This window comes from Brachypodium distachyon, chromosome 1 (genome assembly GCF_000005505.3).
Source record: "Brachypodium distachyon strain Bd21 chromosome 1, Brachypodium_distachyon_v3.0, whole genome shotgun sequence".
Lineage (NCBI taxonomy): Eukaryota > Viridiplantae > Streptophyta > Magnoliopsida > Poales > Poaceae > Brachypodium > Brachypodium distachyon.
The window spans coordinates 45611360-45631847 of NC_016131.3; the positions used below are offsets into that span (position 1 = coordinate 45611360).

General features: G+C 43.8%; 3 protein-coding genes across 8 annotated transcripts; 2 read left to right on the forward strand and 1 right to left on the reverse strand.

Moving 5' to 3' along the window:
* The first annotated feature begins 7876 nt into the window (after positions 1-7876).
* LOC100841695 (glutamate receptor 2.8) lies at positions 7877-10898 on the forward strand. Of its 3 annotated transcripts, none has more exons than XM_010229621.3 (6): positions 7877-8193; positions 8774-9033; positions 9119-9434; positions 9523-9935; positions 10041-10232; positions 10320-10898. In XM_010229621.3, the coding sequence occupies exons 1-6, from the start codon at positions 8034-8036 to the stop codon at positions 10533-10535; spliced, it is 1557 nt and encodes a 518-aa protein (XP_010227923.1). In that variant the 5' UTR covers positions 7877-8033; the 3' UTR covers positions 10536-10898. The 3 variants fall into 3 exon arrangements, with proteins under 3 accessions (XP_010227923.1, XP_014755876.1, XP_010227922.1); XM_014900390.2 differs by having other exon boundaries at positions 10041-10135; positions 10246-10388; XM_010229620.3 differs by having other exon boundaries at positions 10041-10898.
* Positions 10899-11882: 984 nt separating this feature from the next.
* On the reverse strand, positions 11883-17933 carry LOC100841999 (glutamate receptor 2.8). Of its 2 annotated transcripts, none has more exons than XM_024457503.1 (5): positions 17648-17933; positions 13698-14206; positions 13277-13589; positions 12752-13164; positions 11883-12666 (listed from the first exon to the last, which is right to left on the reverse strand). In XM_024457503.1, exons 1-5 carry the CDS (start codon positions 17916-17918, stop codon positions 12148-12150), a joined length of 2025 nt encoding a protein of 674 aa, XP_024313271.1. In that variant the 5' UTR covers positions 17919-17933; the 3' UTR covers positions 11883-12147. The 2 variants fall into 2 exon arrangements, with proteins under 2 accessions (XP_024313271.1, XP_014756315.1); XM_014900829.2 differs by lacking the exon at positions 17648-17933 and adding an exon at positions 14365-14680.
* A 154-nt stretch (positions 17934-18087) lies between these two features.
* LOC112269951 lies at positions 18088-19652 on the forward strand. Of its 3 annotated transcripts, XM_024457504.1 has the most exons (6): positions 18088-18416; positions 18528-18664; positions 18740-18784; positions 18866-18946; positions 19018-19137; positions 19347-19652. In XM_024457504.1, the coding sequence occupies exons 1-6, from the start codon at positions 18161-18163 to the stop codon at positions 19521-19523; spliced, it is 816 nt and encodes a 271-aa protein (XP_024313272.1). In that variant the 5' UTR covers positions 18088-18160; the 3' UTR covers positions 19524-19652. The 3 variants fall into 3 exon arrangements, with proteins under 3 accessions (XP_024313272.1, XP_024313273.1, XP_024313274.1); XM_024457505.1 differs by lacking the exon at positions 19018-19137; XM_024457506.1 differs by lacking the exons at positions 18866-18946; positions 19018-19137.
* The last annotated feature ends 836 nt before the right edge of the window (positions 19653-20488 follow it).

The following is a 20488-nucleotide window of genomic DNA, read 5'->3' on the forward strand; positions in this document are numbered from 1 at the left end:
GATTGGGCCTTTGGATCAGTTAAGTAATCTTGCATAACTTCATCCAACCAAGCAGGTTGACACATAGATAAAGCTAGTAACTCATCCTCTTGCATGGAAACCTTGCGAGATAAGGCGTCTGCAACTCTGTTTTCTAGTCCCTTCTTGTAGACAATCTTATAGTTCAAACCCAACATTTTACTGAGGGCACGATGCTGCCAGGGGGTGGACAACCGTTGATCATCCAGATGTGGTAAAGCTTTCTGATCAGTCCTAATCACAAATTCACTCCTTTGCAGATATGGACGCCATTTGTCAACTGCCATAAGAATCGCTAAACATTCCTTCTCATAAGTAGATAACCCCCTGTTTTTAGGACCCAAGGCTTTACTCAGAAAGGCAATTGGGTGCCCTTTTTGCATCAATACTGCCCCAACTCCATAATCACAAGCATCTGTCTCAATTTCAAATGGTTCCTGAAAATTGGGCAGAGCTAGCACTGGTGCAGTAACTAGAGCTTGTTTCAAAGTTTGAAATGCTTCTTCAGTTTGATCAGTCCAAACAAACACAGTGCCCTTGCGTAGCAGATTAGTCAATGAACTACTAATGATGCCAAAATTCTTAACAAAATGCTTGTAATACCCAACCATTCCCAAGAAACTTCTGACTTCCTTGACATTAGTGGGAATAGGCCAATCCTGAATCACCTTAATCTTGCCACTATCTGTTGCTACTCCTTCAGCACTTATCTCATGTCCTAAGAAAGCCAGCTTAGGTTGGGCAAACTTGCACTTACAAAACTTAACCTTCAGTTGATGAGTATCCAGAATCTGAAACACTTGTTTCACCAATGCCAAAGGCTGATCCCAAGTGGATGCATAGATCAATATGTCATCAATAAACACCAACACTCCTTTCCTCAACAATGGTGCCTCCCATTCCCGGCGGCGCTGGGTGGCCGCGATTTGGGCTGCGACTTCGGCTTGCCGGGCTAGGATTTCCAGCAAGCGGAGCTCGAGTCCGCGCCAGTTGGATTGGCGGTGGGCCCCGTGCTGGCGGGCTCCATCGGATACGGCTAAACTCTATCGTACATGACAGATGCATTTTATTCCATTTTCCTGAAAATTTTACTTACGGATATAAGAGACACTGTCTTTCATTTATATAGAAGAAGAAAGAAAATTCCGTACCTTGTTTTCCTTCAACTTTCAAATGGGACAAATTTTGTTCATGTCCTGATCCAAACCGATAGTTTTGTCCATGCGGCATGTTTTTTCTCTAAACTCACCACCGTCGAAGGTTATTTTGCCCCGAATCGAATCGCTGGCCTCGGTGGCATCACGGCTGGATCGAAGAATATCATCTACCAAGGCGAGTTCAGGGAATAAACGAGCCATGTGCACAAAAATACCACTTCGGGTTACACTGCTACAGAAAGGCTTATCAGTAACGGTCGAAAAACAACATCAGTAACGGTCGGGGCCGCGGTTACTAACTTCCTGCCAGTAATGATGGGTATCAGGGCGACCGTTACTGATTACCATCATCAGTGGCGGACGGACCGACCGTTACTGATGATACGCATCATCAGTGACGATCACGTTTCCGCGCCCGCCACTGATTATTGGTACATCAGTAACGGTCGCTTTGCCACATCAATGTCGGGCGAGCGACCGACACTGATACATTTTCAGTAATTAAAAAAATAATTAAAACCACAAAAAATACACAGAAAAATATATATATTTGGCACAACATAGCACAAAAAATACACATCCACATCATTTAAAGCATACAAATGTATATAAAGCCGCATCATTTAAAGCATATAAAGAATACAAATGTATCTCACTTCACGACATTGATTACAAAGTGTCAAAATTTCATAGCAAAATCAAGTTTGAAGCTATTGTTGTGGGTGAACCTTAGTCACCACTTGTTCCACGCGTTCGTAGAAGTCCCCACTAAGCTTGATGACCTCATTGTTGATGAGATGGGCGAACTCCCTTTGAATGTTATACACGACCCATTTAGGTCGGTGTGCCATTGTCATTCGGCGCCGCCAGTACTCTTCCACAGCCGCGATTGACCCCTTCCACTCAGGTTTGAACATGCTGGCATTCTCCATAAGGATGTGACAGCAGTAGTAGCCATAGTACACACTGCCGGCCGGCTGTTGCTGGCAAGGGAACTTGTGGTTGTGGTGAGGCTCGTCTTTATAGCCTTTACCAGCTAGTTTTCCCTTGCTCGCAACTTTCCAGGCAGTGTTAATGACTGATTTGATGGGTTTCCTGTAGCGACCTCGATCGGGCCGAGAGCGACCGTTACTGATATGTACCACACATCAGTAACGGGCACGTTAGGGTGACCGTTACTAATGTGTGGTTCATCAATAACAGTTGTCTCTTAATCGACTGCCACTGATGTCTTTCGCGACGAATGATGGTACATCAGTGGCGGTCGCCTCGCGCGACCGTCACTGATGTATGGCTGGGCGGGGACGGACGGACCCCGCTCTGTTCATCAGCAACGGTCGCGGCCGCGACCGACACTGATGTTATTCATCAGTAACGGTCGCGTCAGACCCGTTACTGATGTGCCGTGAGATATAGACATTTTTGTAGTAATGTTAGGGCGAAGACATAAGAGTTACTCAAGACATAATGTGTCACCTTATTTTAAGGGTGTGGCTTTAACTAAGTTTGTCAGATTTTTAATTAAAATGATTAAACTGAAGTTGACGAATTAGAATCGTTGAATTAATATTTAAATCTCATTCTACACTTTTTTTACCATCTGTTTCGAATCTTAAAGCACAAATCATTTCTGACGGTTGAGAAATCGACTTATTTTAACCAAAAATCAGGCAAATCAGATGTAGCAAAACTTTTTTAAAAATATAGCGTGTCCAGTTTTGTACAATATATGTATGTACGAAAGTTTTTTTCCACATTTGATTGGTGAGAGTTCACGTGGAGTTAACTTGGAATTGATGCTTGGTTATGATGAACAGTCGATATTGCTAGTATGTTAACGAGAAATCAGATCAGCCAATTAATTAATTAAGCTGTACGTGCTGCTGGTTGGACTAAAAGGAACTAGCACGATGGTTTTTTCTAGCTAGCTAGACGCCGGAACGAGATTTGCTATTTTCATCTCGGTAGTTGGAATGCAACTGAACTGAACTGAACTGAACGCTCCAAAGTAAACTTGCGTACGTAGTTATGGCCAGAGATGCCATGCCTGGATGAGTTATAGCATCTCTAATGGCATCCCTAAAGCTATTTCAAATGTCTTATTTGGTGATATGAACATTTTGCCTCCAAAATCATCTTCTAATGACATCTCCTAAACGGACAAAATGTCATGTTTGTCTGGACACATCCCCAAACTTGCCCAAATTTGGAGGAGGTTTGGGATGTCCGGATATTGTCCGGTGCTCTTTTGTCTGCCCCGGCCCCATAACGGAAAATGAGAAGAAAAGGTGAAAAGAAAAGAAGAAATGATAAAGAGAAGGAAAAGCTAATTTGGGATAAGAATTTTGGGGACGTGGATGAGTGATGAGAGCGGATATGGAGAGGACACATGTCCATTTGCTCCCCCAAATAATTAAAATAAGGACATTTTTAGACAAAATTTAAGGATACCATTGGAATGACATGTATGTGACCGGACAAACGAAGACCGGATTATTTTCAAGTCCGTCGTCCACACGGACGGACCAGACCTGAACATTGTGAACAAGCGCAGCCAGCCACATGTAACGGTAGATTCAACGACCCCTGAATTCTTCCATTCTTCTGGGTTAATTGTCAGTTTGCCTGCAGTCAGTCAGTGCGCAGCGCCGCTTCAAAGCTTCTGCGCAACTACCCACATCCACACTATACACTACACGTATATGTCTGACCTCAGGAACACTCTACACGTAGCGCCGGAAGAAGCAAAGCCCGGACCACTGAGGCACGAATTTTCCTTCTGGAAGAACTCACGCACGAATTGAACTCAATCAGATGCATGCACAAGCCAAGACCGACTACTGACTACAGGTAATATATGCGAGCACCGTATATATGCACTGAACCGTTAATTTTATATTTATCGGGTCTTCAAAGTCAGATTATACGTACTCCCTCCGTCCATATTAAGTGACTTTCTATCATACGTGTTTAGACGATTTTAAACATACTTCCTCCGTCCAATAAAAAATATTTCAAGTTTGTCAAAATTTAGATGTATCTAGACATGACTTAGTGTATAGATGCATTCAAATTTAGTCAAAGTTGAGACATCTTTTGTTGGACGGAGTGAGTAGATACATTCATATTTGGACCATACTTGGCGTTTTGCTTTCGCTTGAAAAAATGTCGTTTCTTCTGTTTTGTTGTTGCTGTTGATCCTTTAGGATGTGTGTGCTGTAATGCGCCGGTTTGGTCGTTAACGTTGTAAGACTGTCGTTTCATTTTTGATGAAGATGAAACGGGACGGGGTCTTTGGTTATAGTTAAAAATATTCATATTTAGACAGATTTAAGTCACTTGACATGAAACGGAGGGGAATATACCATTGATGGCGAGAATATGCAGCACACAACCATAATGTGCAGGTGCCTGCAGAGCTTGTGAGTTGTGACACCAGTGATGGTGAGATGAGCTGACCCCATATTGGTACTCCCGTCCCGTGCCGTGCCGATTTCCTTCCGGTCGGAATTGGAAAGGGTCAGTTGGGAGTTTGGACAGTTAGCCAGCTAGGCCAATCGACAGGTTCCGCGCCTCGACCGCGAACTTATGCGGAAATTTGACATCCTGACCGGCCTGTTCGCGCTTACCGCAATTAGATTTCCGGGCAAAGTTCCAAATGTGTAGTACACTGTTTACTCTTCTCAGTGTCTATATATACACAAATCCTCTCTCAAAAAATATATATACACAAACAAGCACGATCTTTGTGTTACGGTGTGGTGGTGAACTCGACCGGCCGCGCAGAAAAATGGAGTGCCCGCTCACCGTCGCTTTGCTCGTCATGTTGCTCGCTATGGGGAAGGCATCGGCAGATGCGGCGCCGGTACAAGCAGCTGGTAATTAAAGACTCAAGTACTACGAGACAAAAAAAAGTGATTTTTTACTGTAGAAAATTTGTGGACGACTGAAATTCTTAGGAATGTTTTTCTACGTGAGCTGTTTAATTTGCCTCCGTCCCATATCAAGTGACGAAATATTACATATATCTAGACGTTTTTTGGGTATAGATACATTCATATTTGAACAAATTTGAGTCTCATAATATGTGACGGAGGAAGTATGATCTTTTTTCAGAAGGACTACTTTGCATTATATATCATTTTTTCTCCATCCACTCAAACTTCTTGTAGACTTCTTTGCTTTTATCTGCTGCAATTAGACAGACATGTTGCAAATAAGATTCCATAAGACCGGAGTGAACATAACATTGTATTTTTGTGTTTTTTGTTTTCCCAACGGCTAACAAATGCAGCTGCACTTTTATTTTTCCGTGAGCCCACGCTTGAGCTGGCCAGTTCGACCAGCCACAGCGGAGGCCACACGTGATTTTTTTTTGTCGTTTAGTTTAATACACCACATGGCTGCATGCAAGCAGAGAGTAGAGCATGCAATTCCTTGCATTTATTTCCGATTTGAAATATTCAAAAAGCCATAACTTTTCACTCGCGCATTGGAATTTTAATCCGTTTGCATGGTTGCGTTTCTCGCGATGAGCTCTTCAAAACAAGATCATATATGAATATGTTTTGACGAAGTTTTTTTGAAAAGCAACTTTCTTTAAAAATAAAGCAACTTTTCAGCCCTAACTTGACTTCCTTTGTTGTTAACTTGCTTGTGATACTGTTTTTGTACTACAAGGTATGAATATACCTAAAATGTGGATAACTTTCTTACATTTGCGTATCCGTCGACGTTAGACGACATTGACATGATTATCAAGTGAGGAGACGAGTGGTCACGTGTATGTGAGTGAAAGTTACAGGCATATATATAAGCCAAAAATGCTAGTATGCGAGTCAAAGTTGCCAGCATAAACACACAAATTTGTTACCGAGGCATTCTAGATTTGTTTGTGATGGAGCTAAAGTTGCTAGAGAAGAGCAAAAAATCCTCCCATGTGGGAGCCAAAGTTGCCAGTATAAGAGTCCAAGTTACCAGTATAAGAGCTAAAGTTGTTAGTACGTGAGTCAAAATTGTGAGTATATGAGTCAAAGTTGCCGGTATGTGAATCAAAGTTACTAGCACAAGAGTCAAAGTTGCGAGTATATGAGCCAAAGTTTCTGAGTGAAAGTTGTCTCTATAGCAGGAAAAGTTGCTAGCAAGTGAGTCAAAGATCCCGGTGTAGAAACCAAAGTTGCTAGTATGCGAGCCAAAGTCCCGGTATAGCAGCCAAAGTTGCCAGTATGCGAGTCCAAGTTGCCGATATAACAGCCAAAGTTGCTAGTATGTGAGTCCAAGTTGCCGGTATGGGTTCCCAAGTTTCTAGTATGTAGTGCAAGTTGCCGGTACAGCAGCCAAAGTTGCTAGTATATGTGAGTAAAAGTTGCCGGTACAACATACAAAGTCAATAGTATGACAGTAAAAGTTCTTGGTATATATAGAAACCAAAGTTGCCAGAATGTGAATGAAAATTTGTGAGTATAGAAGCCAAAGTTTCTAGTATGGTAGTCAAAGTTGCCAATATAAAAGCCAAAATTGCTACTATGTGAATGAAAGTTGTTCGTATAAAAGTCAAAGTTGGTACTACGTGAGTGAAAGTTGCCGGTATGAAAACCATACTTGATAATACGGTAGTCAAAGTTGCCGACATAGAAACCAATGTTACTATTATTGAGTTAAAATTGCTATTATGTGAAAAGTTCCCGGTATAGCCGCCAAAGTTGCCGATATGGAGACCAAACTTGTTAGTACGTAAATCAAATTTGCCAGTAAACAAACCAAAGTTGCTAGTATGTGTGTGAAAGTTGCTGCTATAGTAGCCAAAGTTGCTGATATGCTGGTAGTCAAAGTTATCGGTATAATAAAATACCTAAGTTACCAGTACAGCGTCAAAATTGGATGGTCAAAGTTACTGATACAGGAACAGAAGTCGATAGTACGTGAGTCAAAGTTACCAGTATAGCAACAAATATTGCTAGTATGTGAAAAGTTGTCGGCACAATGTAACGGCCTTGACAAAATTGCACAAAAAGTATGAGAAAGTTGCATTGTTTAACAAAAAGTTGCTTTTCGAAAAATATTTGTCAAAATATATCCAATTGAGATCTAGTTTTGAAGATCTCGTCGCGATAGAGCCAACGGTGAAAACGGATTATAATTTGGACGCTCGGTTTAAAAATTATGGTGTTTTGAAAAAAGAACAAACGGAATTAAATACGAGGGCAAGCTACTGACGTTGAAAACTGGGACGTGCGTTGCCCAGCGACATCAAATGTTTTCCTTATAAGTATTAGTCTAATTATTTGAATTGGAAACTAACTACCTATTTTGGCCTGTTGGCTGGCCGGTCTTAACCAGCCAACGGCCGCTTCCTAGTCACGTCTTTTTCTTTTACATATTTTCACTTCGTTGGAATCTTGCAAATCAAAATGGCCGTAGTTGATTTAGTAATTTTTTTCGAAATGAAAGACAACGGTCTAATCTATGTAAGTAAAAAAAATCAGGAAAAAATGAATAAAATGCATCTGTCATGTCACGATAGAATTTAGCCAAATTTAAATAACGCATGATTTTTTTTGACATAATTTTTTTTAGAATCACATAATGTTTGTTTTTTGGGCCAACGCTCGCCCGGCCTTATTGATGGATGGGCCGGGTGGCCTGGCGAGCGTAGAAGACGATAGGTTTAGCCGTTTAGGGGTTCGCTCAACAAAAAAAAAAGCCGTTTAGGGGTGGCCGGGTGGGACGCGCAGCTCCACACAGCTCTCGCCGGACAACGGTCAGAATGCTCCTTACGGAGGAGGACCTCGCCGCCGCGCCGGTTGCAATACAAGCAATTCTATCTACCTCTCCTGTTCTAACCTCCAACATCACAGCATGCCGCCGCCGGCGGCGGCTTGCAGGGGCGTAGTTAGGGTACTGGGGATTGCTGTTGCCGAAGAGGCAGACCCGCGGGCGTGCGTGTGCTCCGCCGCGCCTATGCCCAAACCTAGGTGGGGATTCCAAATAAATCCCGATTCGAGATATCATCGAGGAGGTTCGCTGTTCAATCTTTCGTCCACCCGGCATAATTTTCCCTTTTAATCTGGGGGTCTTAGCCTTCGTCTAATTTGCTTTTGCGGCTGCCTTTGCATTTTTGCTATAGTTTTGTACGAAGAATTCTCCTATAGCAGAATTCTAATGCGCTATGAATGCAATGAATAATACTCTCTCCGTCCCAAATTAACTGTTGTGGCCTTGCTTACTCCCTCCGTCCCAAATTAACTGTTGTGTCCCAAATTAACTGTTGTGGATAACCACAACAGTTAATTAACGACGGAGGGAGTAGTACGTAGTATCTCACATGTTTCTCGACTAGAAAACAAATTGAATGCACCCTTGGACTATGTGTAATTCACTAATTCTCCTCAGGAACGTAACTGTAACAGTATCACATAAAACATGCAATCTTCCCTCTGCTGTGTGAGGAATTATTTTTATGGTTACCTGAGAACATTCTCATTTGTTAGTCATTGTGGAGGAATTGGGCTAGCTTATTGATGTGATACAAATCTCTTTCTTCCCCATAGCGCTTGAGAACATTTGTTATCCATGATAATAAAACCTTTGTTATCCAGAAACTGAGAGAATGAATGCCACAATCTTAGCGGGAAGGAACACAGGAACTTTGGCTAGAGGCTATTCGAAGAAACTCAAGATTGCTGTGCCACAAAAACCAGGTTTTAGAGCTTTTGTGAATGCAACTGATCAAGAAATCACTGGCTACTGCATTGATGTCTTTGAGGCAGCTTTGAAGAAGCTACCATATGATCTTGATTACGAGTTCAATGTCTTTATCGGCTCATATGACCAGCTCGTGCACAATGTCACTTCAGGGGTGAGCCTTGCTCCTTGTATTTACCTGCATGCTATTTTTTGAGAATCATGTACTTGACATCGTATCTGTTGTTCCGTACGACCAGAATTTCGATGCAGCAGTGGGTGATGTAACCATAACTGCTGATCGAGCTGTCCATGTGGACTTCACAATGCCATACACCGAGTCTGGCGTTTCACTGCTTGTGCTCACCGAGAATGACTCTGAATCAACAATCGAATGGGTATTCTTAAAGCCACTAACGACCGAACTTTGGTTAGCAACTGTTGGTGGCTTCTTATTCACTGGCCTAGTTGTGTGGTTGATAGAGGGGCCCAGAAACCAGGAGTACCAAGGGTCGAGTTCGAGACAGCTCAGCACAGCTCTCTACTTCTCTTTCTCGACTTTGACATTTTCTCATGGTTAGCACTCATCAAACAGTTCTCTATGCATCATAAGTGGTTATTGTAGTCCTGAAATACTCTAATTGCTTCATTATAATACGCACAGGTCAAATCATTAGAAGCCCTCTGTCAAAAGTTGTTGTGGTGATATGGTGCTTTGTTGTGCTAGTTCTAGTGCAGAGTTACACTGCTAGCTTATCATCCATTCTAACCGCAAAGAGGCTCCGGCCCTCAGTGACAGATCTTGATCACCTCCTGTTAACTAATGACTATATCGGATACCAATCTGGATCATTTTTGCACTCGGTCTTGACAAATCAAGGTTTCACTGGAAAGAGGTTAAAGGCCTATGGAAAGAAAGAAGAATATGCTAACGCTTTGAGGAAGGGGTCCATGAATGGAGGAGTGTCGGCTATTGTTGATGAGATCCCCTATATAACATCTTTTCTCTCTGACCCTCGATACCAGAAGGAATTCCAGATGGTTAAGCGCATATACAACACACCTGGGCTTGGTTTTGTAAGCTTCCCACTCTAGTGCTTCATCAGATTCACTCTACATCCTTACAACAAGCATTCTGGACTACACAATATGGTCTAACTAGCATCATATGTTTGCTTTCAGGTATTTCCTCAAGATTCTCCACTGGTGCATAATCTTTCAGTTGCCATCTTGAACCTGACAGGCGGAGGCGAGGGCGCACGAATTGAAGCAAAATGGTTAGTCACACCGCCACCGTTGCAGAGTTATGGCATCGCCAACACAGATTCGGCACCTCTCACTTTGCGAAGTTTCTCTGGTCTCTTCATCATCACTGTATGTATCTCAGGTCTCATGCTGTTGATAAGCATTGCCACGTTGGTTCATGCCAAATACACCAAAGTGAGAGATTCTGAAATGCAGAGTGCCGATGGGGATGGTGAAAGTGAAGGCGGCGTAGCATCTAGTCCAGGGCAGAACGACATGGGCAATGGGTCTATGACTGCTCAACCCCACCATGAAGCCAGAAATGATGTTCCCCAGGGTGTCCATGGCAGCAGCGGAAGTGTTGGTGACGATGAGCCCAATGGCTCTGTGCCCGCGCACTCCATCCAGATCGAGATGAGCAGTACTGACTGAGATGCCAACACTGTTCTGTATAGCCTTGCATTGAAGAAACAGAAGACTAGTATTCTAGAATATTTTTTTTTGCCAATCTACTAATGAGTGTCGAAGCTCAGGGGTGATGGGTGCCTCATTGCCGGTTTCCATGGCGGTGAGGCTTTGCTTTCCAAACCATATAATTTAGTTAGGAATTACAGTTTTAGTGACTGATGCGCAGATTATCATCTGAATTGGTTGTCATCTGGTCTTGTTTCTTGAAGAGTATAGACCACCAGTCTACTAGGATCTTATTAGTTGCCTGATTGTTAAACACATTTGTCTGATTTATACCTTGGGGCAGTAACCACACAGTAAAACTCAGGATCGAAGTTTCTCCAATTCCTTAGTTTTATATGTACATGTTGAAACAACACCAGTTTAGAGCGTCTCCAATAACTGTTACATATGTGGAGGAGAGATACATAAAATGATTTAACTGTTACTAAGTAGTAGCATCTTGCATAGGTAGATTTTGAAGTGGCTGAGATGCCGACATTGTTCTGCATAGCCTGCATCGAAGAAACAAAAGACACTTCATATTCTGTGGGAATTTGCCAATCTGCCAAGAGAATCTTTATCTTTACACTTGCAAAGATTCAAGTTGGTGGTTGTTTGTTCATAATATCCGGACTACTTTCTAGATAATTATTTGATTGCCATCCAATTAATATGTTACATATGTATCGTGATCTTTTTATTATAGTTGATTGGTTTGACGTATACTTTTGAGATAAAAAAAATTCAAATAAATATTTAGAGAATTATTGTTAACTTAAAATCGAAAAAATATGAGCACATAAATATTTTAAAGAAACTAATATATGTGATGTACATTTTTAACTCTGTATAGCAACGCACGTGCATTTATGACAGTGAGTGTAAGAAGTTGAGGAGTGATGGGCGCCTCACTGCAGTAATGCTTTGCTTTTCAAACCATATAAATAGCAGTTTTAGTGGCTGATGTATATCTAATTTTCCCCAGATTTAACGTCTTGAATTTGTTGTCACCCAGTCTTATTTCTCGAAGAGGATAGCGACCAGTCTACTAGGCGTGTGCCAAGTTAGAATCTTATTAGTTGCCTGATTGTTAAACACTCAGAATCGAAGTTGCTTCAATTCCTTAGCTCTATAGTCTATATGTACATTCTGAAACAACACCCTTTTGGGCTACTGCAGCAGGAAACCATGTGAGGTCAACTGTTACCTTGACCATTGCCATAATCATGGCCACCTCCTACCCTATTCGGCACCATTGGGATGACCAAACACCCCTGATTTTTGGTTGCTGATGATGCCGATAGCCGCGAATCAATCATGGATGCATTAAACAAGAAACCACTGTCATTAGTGGTATAGATATGGTGAAATATACCAAAGAAATTAAGAAACCATTCCAAACCGGGTGTCGGTGCACCCCTTTTAGGTACATGTGGATGTGGGTATGCCCTGAGTGCCCACAAAGTCATACCGATGATCCTTTTACAATGTACCACATTTCTATCTAATTAATCTAAGGTGTGGAATGTAGCATCGCTTCAGTGGCAAGAGATGACCCACGAGCATCTGCCGCTTCCCTAGAAGATTCGTCTCAGAGAATGATCGTCTCAATCTGAATGTGTTTCGCAGGCACAGAGCCAGTATGCATACAATTTTGCTGCACCGGGCCAGGTTCTAAGTCCCCAGCATTTTGGCCGCTCCCATGGACACCCTGGGAATCTCCATTGCGAGCTTCACGGAGGGGTTGATGATCTGGGCTGGGGTTGTCACCCATGCCATTCTGCAACGGATGGGAGTCATGTTCGGCGTCGCTGTAGCTGACACTTTCCATGTTGGCCCTTCTCAAGCCAGTGCACTTGGCACGAACCAATCTCAGAATGCTTATCAGAAGCATGAGAGTTGAAATAGATCCGGTGATGATGAAGAGACCAGAGAAGTTTTGTAAAGTGAGAGCCGCGGAATCAGTGTCAGTGAGCGTGCCAGCACCCATTGGTGGTGAAGTTGTGCCGAACCATTTCGCTTCGATTTTTGAGCCAGCAACATCCTCTCCTGCTAGTCTCAGGATGGCAATTGAAAGATTATGCACTAGCGGAGAACCTAGACGAAATGCCTGAAGATAAAAACACAATGTTAGCAAGTTAGCAACTAAGCCCTGCAAGAACAAATTACCAATATACCAAGGTTGAGAAGCTTACGAAACCAAAGCCAGGAGTCCTATATATGCAGCCCACCATCCTAAAATCATTGTTGTAGCGAGGGTCGGAAAGGAAAGAAGTTAAATAGGGAATCTCATCAACGATAGCTGACACCCCCCCATTCTTGGATCCCTTCCTCAAAGCATCAGCATATTCTTCTTTATTTGTGTAGTTCTTTAACCTCCTTTCACTGATATTGTGCTTCATCAAGAGAGACCGCACAAATGAATCATGTTGGTATCCTACAAAGTCACCACTGTTCCGTAGCTGGTTCAGGTCTGTCACTGAAGGACGAAGCCGCTTTGCGGTCAGGATAGATGACAAGCTTGCTGTATAACTCTGTACTAGAATGAGCACAGCAAAACACCATACCACCACAACAATTTTTGACAAGGGGCTTCTTATACTTTCACCTGTGATGGAATAACCAAGAGACTATATAATATTAGAATTACAGTGATAAACTAATCAAACAAACAATGAGGTATCAAATGTTGTTAGGAAGTTTAAGCTGGAAGTGCTGACCATGAGAAAATGTCAAAGTGGAGAAAACGAAGTAGAGGGCAGTGCTACACTGTCGCAAACTTGATCCTTGGTATTCCTGATTTCTGGGTAGTTCAATCATCCACACAACAAAGCCAGTATAGAACAAGAAGACTGCAGTTGCAAACCAAAGACTCCCACTTAGTGGCTTTACAAATGTCCATCGGATTGTTTCTGGTTCATCCTGAGCAAGCACAAGCATAGATACACCAGACTGTGTGTATGGCATAGTAAAGTCTGTCCTGGTCACTCGTTCCACGGTTATGGTCACATCGCCTACTGCTCCATCATACACCTGTTAAATCATCAGAGATGAAAAGCTATTTAGGGACAAGGAACTAAAATGTTAAAAAGTTAATCCTCTTAGAAGGATGAGACACAAGTATATTGGAGTAAGCCTCACCCCTGAAGACACGTTGCCTACTAGCTCATCATAAGTACCTTCGAAGAGAACAAATTCATAGCACGGGCGAGGATTTAAATTCCTCATAGCGGCCTCGAAGACATCAATGCTGTAGCCAGTGATGTTTAGCTTCTTCGAAATAGGATCAATAGCATTCACAAAAACATAAAAACCTTTCTTATCTGGCACGGCAATCTTGAGCACTGTTTCACCCCTGCAATCCTTTCTTGATTTTATCGTATGTAGTTTTCTGCCAATTCGTCTACCTGCTTTCGCATTATGGAAGGTTATAGTGTCACTTCCAAGTGCAAGTCCAATCGTGGCATGGCCTCTGGAAGCTGTTACAGGATGTTCTAGCCAGAAGGTACACAATGTTGGAAAGTTGCCGGAGAAGGAGAGAACCGGAATGTGGTTGCGGCGGCACAGGCGAGCGACATGATCTGCTTCGGTCAGTATCTGAGGGCCCCGGATGATGGCTTGCACTTGTGCATTCTCGATGAGGTCCTTGACTGCAAAGCACATAGGAGAATCACAAAATTAGACATAGCCAAGCAAATAGGTATAACAGTCCCATCATTCATTTGAAGTTTCCTGAAAGTGAGAACCGTTCGGTGCATTCACTTCAGTCTTCAGAGATGCTAAACAAGAATGGAATTTTTGGCTCTACCGCTCTGTACCGAGCCAGTGGAGGCAGGGCCCCGTCCACGGACCCGGCCAGGGCGCACTTGTCTGAGGCTCAGAACCTTGACGGCGAACGCGGAGGAGGCCGCGGCGAAGATTGAACCCATGGCTGCGCTGGGCCAGTAAGGGAATAGGGGTGGTGCGGCCATAGCCAGTGGGTGGTAGGGCGGGACGCGGAGAACTTTGGAGTCGGCATCTCCCCGCCGGGGGCGGGCGAGGGAGCGGCGTAGCGTAGCGATGGCCTGGGGAGTACGCCACCGGCCGCTGATGCTAGGTTGCGGGCTTGAGGCGTTTGTGTCATCCGCAATAGTATTTTTTTTCTTTACCAGATCGCAAAAGTAGTTTGTTGCACTGCACGCAGTACTCACGACTGCTTCCTCCTGTCAAATTTGCCCAAATACGAATGTATCGATGTGCAAAAAGTGTCTAGATACATGTAATATTTCGATGAGTAATTCCGACTGGAGGGAGTAAAAAAAATAAACATTGCATTACCAGTACGTACAGTATTTGGGGGAGAACTAACTGGCGGACCACCGTGCCGGGCGGACGATTTCCGACCGGTGTGAACGCCGTGGTCGTCCCGACCAGGCAGCCTCCGCCGCGATATGAAGAGAGCCGCCGGCCGTCCCTGGCCCAACCGGCTGTCTACCGCCACCCACAGCCGGCGCGCTCCCGCGTCGCCTCGCCGCACCACCCTGCCCCATCCGCCACCACCACCGCCCCCGCCACCCCTCTAACCCCAAGAACCTTGCATCTTTCTCCGACTCGCCCTGTCTCACCTCCGCCGCCACCTCCTCGCTCCAGCTAGGTAGAGAAAGTCAGGAGAGAAGAAGAAGCATCGTGCACGTGGGGATTGTGGGAAGAGAGTTTTTTTATCGGAAGAGATAAGGCAGGGGATCGTGGAAGAAGGCAGGTAGAGAGAAATCAGGGTGGGTCTCATCTGGGATTTTTTTGCACCAGTTTCGTCCGCAGAGCGCTGTTAAGCGCCAAAGAGTCCTTTAACAGTATTTGTGGTTCTAAAAAAAGCACTCATACGTCTTTTCTTTGGAAGGAAAAGAAAACATGTTCACATATTTTGTGTTTTTTGCGAGTCCAAATTTTTTTTCTGTGAAAAAGTGAACAACATTTTAGGTGGAGTAACCAGACACGTATGTGCTTTAGAAAACATTTTTTTAAGCAACAAACTTCTTTTTTAAACCTAAGGACAAGAACATCTGTAACTGTTTTTGCATTCTTTTACATTCTGTATATTTTTTTTACCTCGGAGTACATTCTCCGACACTGTAGAGCAACTTTGTATTACTTTTTTTATGGAAATACTCTAGAGGAAACTCCTAAAGTATAATTGTAAGCACCGGAATTTGAAACATGTTGGATGTAATAATGCACCAACGACTGCACCGGCACACCAAGAGGTGTTTTTCAGAGCAACTTTGTATTACTTGACTGCCGGCTTCTTGACTTCCCGCGGGGGCGGCCCTAGGACCAAAATGACCGTTTGTCCAAGTACAAGTCGCATATGTATTTTATTTAATTTTAGAGGTGTCACATACTGTGATATGTTGTCAGATTGAATGCAAACTCTTTACAATTGTACTTAAGTGAGGCGTTTTGGCTCCCGGATCGTAGTAATTTTTTTTACAAAATATATATAAAATGAAATGAAATAACATATTTAAAAGTTTACAAAAATATTAAAAAAAATGTCTTGTGTATTGTTTCAAGCTCGTACATATCTGTAAAATTGACTAAATACTTTCACCGGTAAGCTACAAAAAAGAAGTGTGGATCTATAGTGGCAAAGAGTACAAACTTTCTAGATCCATATATATTTCTCTCTTTTTTCCTGTGGTATCCCACAAATGAAAATACATTTTCATGAAATTTGGTAGGTACATGATGAACATTTGTAGCTCCATTTAAAAAAAAAAGGAAATAAGGGATCCATGGATCCCTAGATCCAAAATGCGTCTCTGACATTGGTTGGGGAGTGGATGTACAATCCTGCGTTCAAATCCTTGTGAACAGTTTTCTTTCAAAAAATACGTCTCTGACAAACCTACCTGCTATGGGGAGAGAAAGCCTGAATTAATCCCATAAAAAGGAAGGGGGTTAGTTATTTTTTCTTGCCTTGGTTCATGTCATCATGTTGCAAGGACAAGAAAAAAAGTTTAGCTAACACGCACCATGCATCGGGGTTAGTTATTTTCTCTCTCTTCCCTTGGTTCAGGGCATTATGTTGCAAGGACAAGAAAAAAGGTTAGCTAACACACACCATGCATTTCGTGCATAGATATGCACTTACATACTTCTTCCGTTTCTTGCTCTAAGTCAAATTTTATTGTACAACTTTATACTGAATCCAAAACCCTTATTTATGAATCGGATGAAGTAATATATACAACCCCAAAGTAATGTAGTATCATCAGGCCTTGTTTATAGAAAAATAATATTGTGGACAACAAAAGTATATTAGTTAGTATCATTAGATTGTTATCACATATGTCTACATTTGTTTGATGTTACATATGTTATTTTTTTCTTATAAAATCCTGTCAAAGTCGAAAAGTTATACTTCTTCTGTCCCAAGCGACAACAAATTAAGGTTCTCTTCGAGGAGATGGAGCCCTCGCTTGATTAAATCGTCATGCATGCTCGGGCAAGCTAGTGGGCAACCACACACGATGGCTGCCTGACCGCAGGAGGCACGCACGCACCTCTCGACTCCCATGACTTTGGCTAATGACGAGGAACGCTGATCGATGCATGGAGATTCACGTACGTACAGTATTGTATCCCCCCACTTGCATGCGAGAAGTGCCCACTTTCATATCTGCATGCGAGACGCCAAAAGTACTTTGTGGTACCCCTCTGCGCAAGTCATTTGTATACGCGCCCGGCCACTCGGGATTCCGTGAGTGCACGCGGAGTACTACAGTCCGGTCCCATGACACGAGCCACGCACGCATCGGAACTAGATCATCAATTTAGATAACTAAATAGAAATTAAATAATTAAAAAATTATGTCGTTAGAAAGTTTTTTCGATAATGAATCTAATGATGTATTTTTTTTAAACATGCATATTTAATTAATTAAATTGAAAATTTAAGGATGCGTACGTGTCTCATATTATGAGACGGAGGAAGTTAATAACTTCTGTTCCTGCTTAAACTGAGCCTACCTAGCTTGGAGGATGGAGCTAGAGGAGTAGAGGGACATGCTAATTCAGAAAAAGAGGAGGCAATATGTGGTTAATTAATTTACCAGCGTGTGCCGCCGCGGCGAGATCCCCGCGCGAGTCCCTGACGCTTAGCTCCACCCAGGAACCATAGCTCGGGTGCTTAAGGAAGAAGTCGCCGAGGGCCTTGGAAATGCAGGCGAGCCTCTCCCTCCCCGCGCCGCTCGTCAGGTCCAGCACCACGCCCACCCGCACCTTCGCCGCCGGCGATGCAACGACGGCGGCGGCGGTGCTCGCGAGCGAACAGATCAGGAGTGCGAGCAGCAGGCGAATGGTGATGATCGTTGGGCGGTCCATTGTGTTTACTTGTTGAGTCTGGGTGTTGTAGTAGTACTACTGTTACTTGCTGTTCGCCAGTAACAGTAAGTCAAGCGCATATATGTACTGTACTGGTCGTCGTGGAAAATATATTATACTATGTGGATATATATATATGCATGTTCAGGCATACCGCGTAGGACCGATGTTAACCAGTGGTCGGTGGTGGGAATTTCCTGCAACTCCAATGCAGACTTGCTCGATGCGGTCAATGGCTAGCAATGCATGCCTCTCTCTGGTCTAAAGGGCGGAGAATCCTCTGCCGTCTCCCTGCTGCTACGTGGTCACTTTATCACCGTTCATTTGCGTTACGTGGCCACATCTGTCGTCGTAAAACCATGACCCGATTGTGCCTTCAGGCTGGGTTCCGGACGAGGCGGCGGCCTTCTTCCGCGCGGCCGCGCCCTTCCGACCGCGACGCCGTCGCCACCAGCCTCGCCGCCTTTGTCGCCCGCCCCTCCCTGCCCCGCTCCGCCGGCAAGTTCGCCCGCCTCCAATGCCCGAATTTGGATTCCCCCATCTCGCCCGACCAACAGAGGACTGGGTTCGGGTGCTCATGTTGATGACCCGACTGTGTACGCGCTGCAGGGACCAGAGGAGGGACCCTCGGGCTCGGGGTGGTCTGCGTCACCTCGGTCGGCACCACGGTGCCCCTGGAGCAGCTGGCGCTGCGTGCGCTACATCGACAATTTCAGTTCCGGCCAGCGAGGGGCCGCGTCCACCGAGTATGTACCGCGACAGCTTCTACCCCCCTTTGCTTCTCTGCTTTGCTGTAACCTGCAAATTTTTGTGCAATGCAGATATTTTCTCAAGGCTGGCTACGCAGTCATCTTCATCCATCGCCGGTGAGTCTTTCTAGCTCAAGATTCTTTTAGTGCGGCTAAGGTAGTTCAGGATTCAGGATTTCAGGTAGTGGTTTTCATCAGGTCATTGAGATTTGCCATGTAAGGCCTCTGTCGGCTGCAAGCTTGATCTTTTTGAGCTCGGTGAAGGATCCGAAATCCAAGGTCTGGGAACGGCAGTCCTAAATTTTCTATGCCATGCAAAATTGTGCATGTTTTTATGCTATTTTCTACAGGCGCCTGCTTTTTTGTTGAAAAACGGACGACGTCCTGGCCGTCCGAAATATCTTAAAGATTCGTGTCTTCTTCCTTTTGCTTTGGGTCTTATCGCTTCTTCCTTCTGTCGTTGTCGTCCAGTGAGTTCCACTCTTCAGTTCTCCCCTTTCTCCCCACTTTCGTTCTTTCTTCTTTCCATTTTGTTTCATTGTTCAAACCTTTTCGCTAGCTTGAATATTTTGCAGTAGTTTAAGTAAATGACTCTGTATCCTGCTTTCGAACATACGTGCTCATTTGAGCTACTTATCTCAAATGAACTTGCTCCTCCTCTTCTATGATGTGCATCCAGGCCAGGACTTGGTGTTGTCCGCAAGGATTATTAATAGTGATGTGGGGTGCATATGAGCACGATGTCGCGAGCCGTGGGTGGATCACTCGATCCTTCTCCGGCCACCACCAGGCAAGACCGCAAGATGGAAATGGGACACGGAGTTTCCATCTACGTCAACCATTTCCAGAACTTTGACCTTTTCCATTTATGGGAAACGAGAATGATTTTGGAGATTTTACCTTCTTTTGGTGTTCTTTCCCATTAATAACTCGTGAGATTTCTTATGTTGTTTCTTGAGTGTGGCAATATGAACTTGTTTCATGAGATCAGCTAGACAATGACTGTCCCAAAAAAAGAGTGTCAAACAACGCCGCAGGGAAGCGCAGTTATTCGTCTAGTACTCACTATGAATGTACTCCGGCCGTGTGTGTCTAGCTTCATAAGTCTTCTTTGCACAGTTTTTGCCAAATCCCAGCACCACATTGAAAAGCAGTGCTGTAATTTGCTTTGCTCTTAGCTGACTCAAGCTTCTCGCTCATCACTGGTGTGATATCCCAGCCAACCGTCTCAACAACTTTTTAGTTGGGACCGGTCCTGCGGGGTGCAGGCCTCTGCGGCTGGTTCTGGTCCGGTTCGTGGGGTGGACCGGTTCGGTTCACTGGGAGGACCCGTTCGATCCACATTGGCATCTTAGTTGGCACGCCATGTACGCCTGCATGTGGGGCCGAATTGTAAAAAAAATGGGATTCCGCCCAAAATCTAAAATAGGGTAATTTCTGGCACAAGTTTTGTTAAACGGGGTAAAAAACGAAAATCTCACTAAATGAGGTAAAAGTTGTCAAAAAATTGAAACTTGGGGGTAAAAAGTGGAATTAACTCTATCAGTTTAATCACGCATGCTGGCATTATTATTTTTTGAGTGAATAATTCCACTTTGTACCCCATGTCTGGCAATTTTGTGTCAGTGTTTACCCCATTTTAATTTTATCCCTTATTTGTACATGTGACATGTGATTTACCTCATTAATTTAACCAACTACTCTGAGTCCGACATGATGGACTCACTATTTGGAGGGACATGGCAAGTCCATGTTGGAAGCGTATTTTGCTAAGCAGTTTCTTCTTCCCTGTTCAAACCCGACCTTTTTCTGACCCAGACC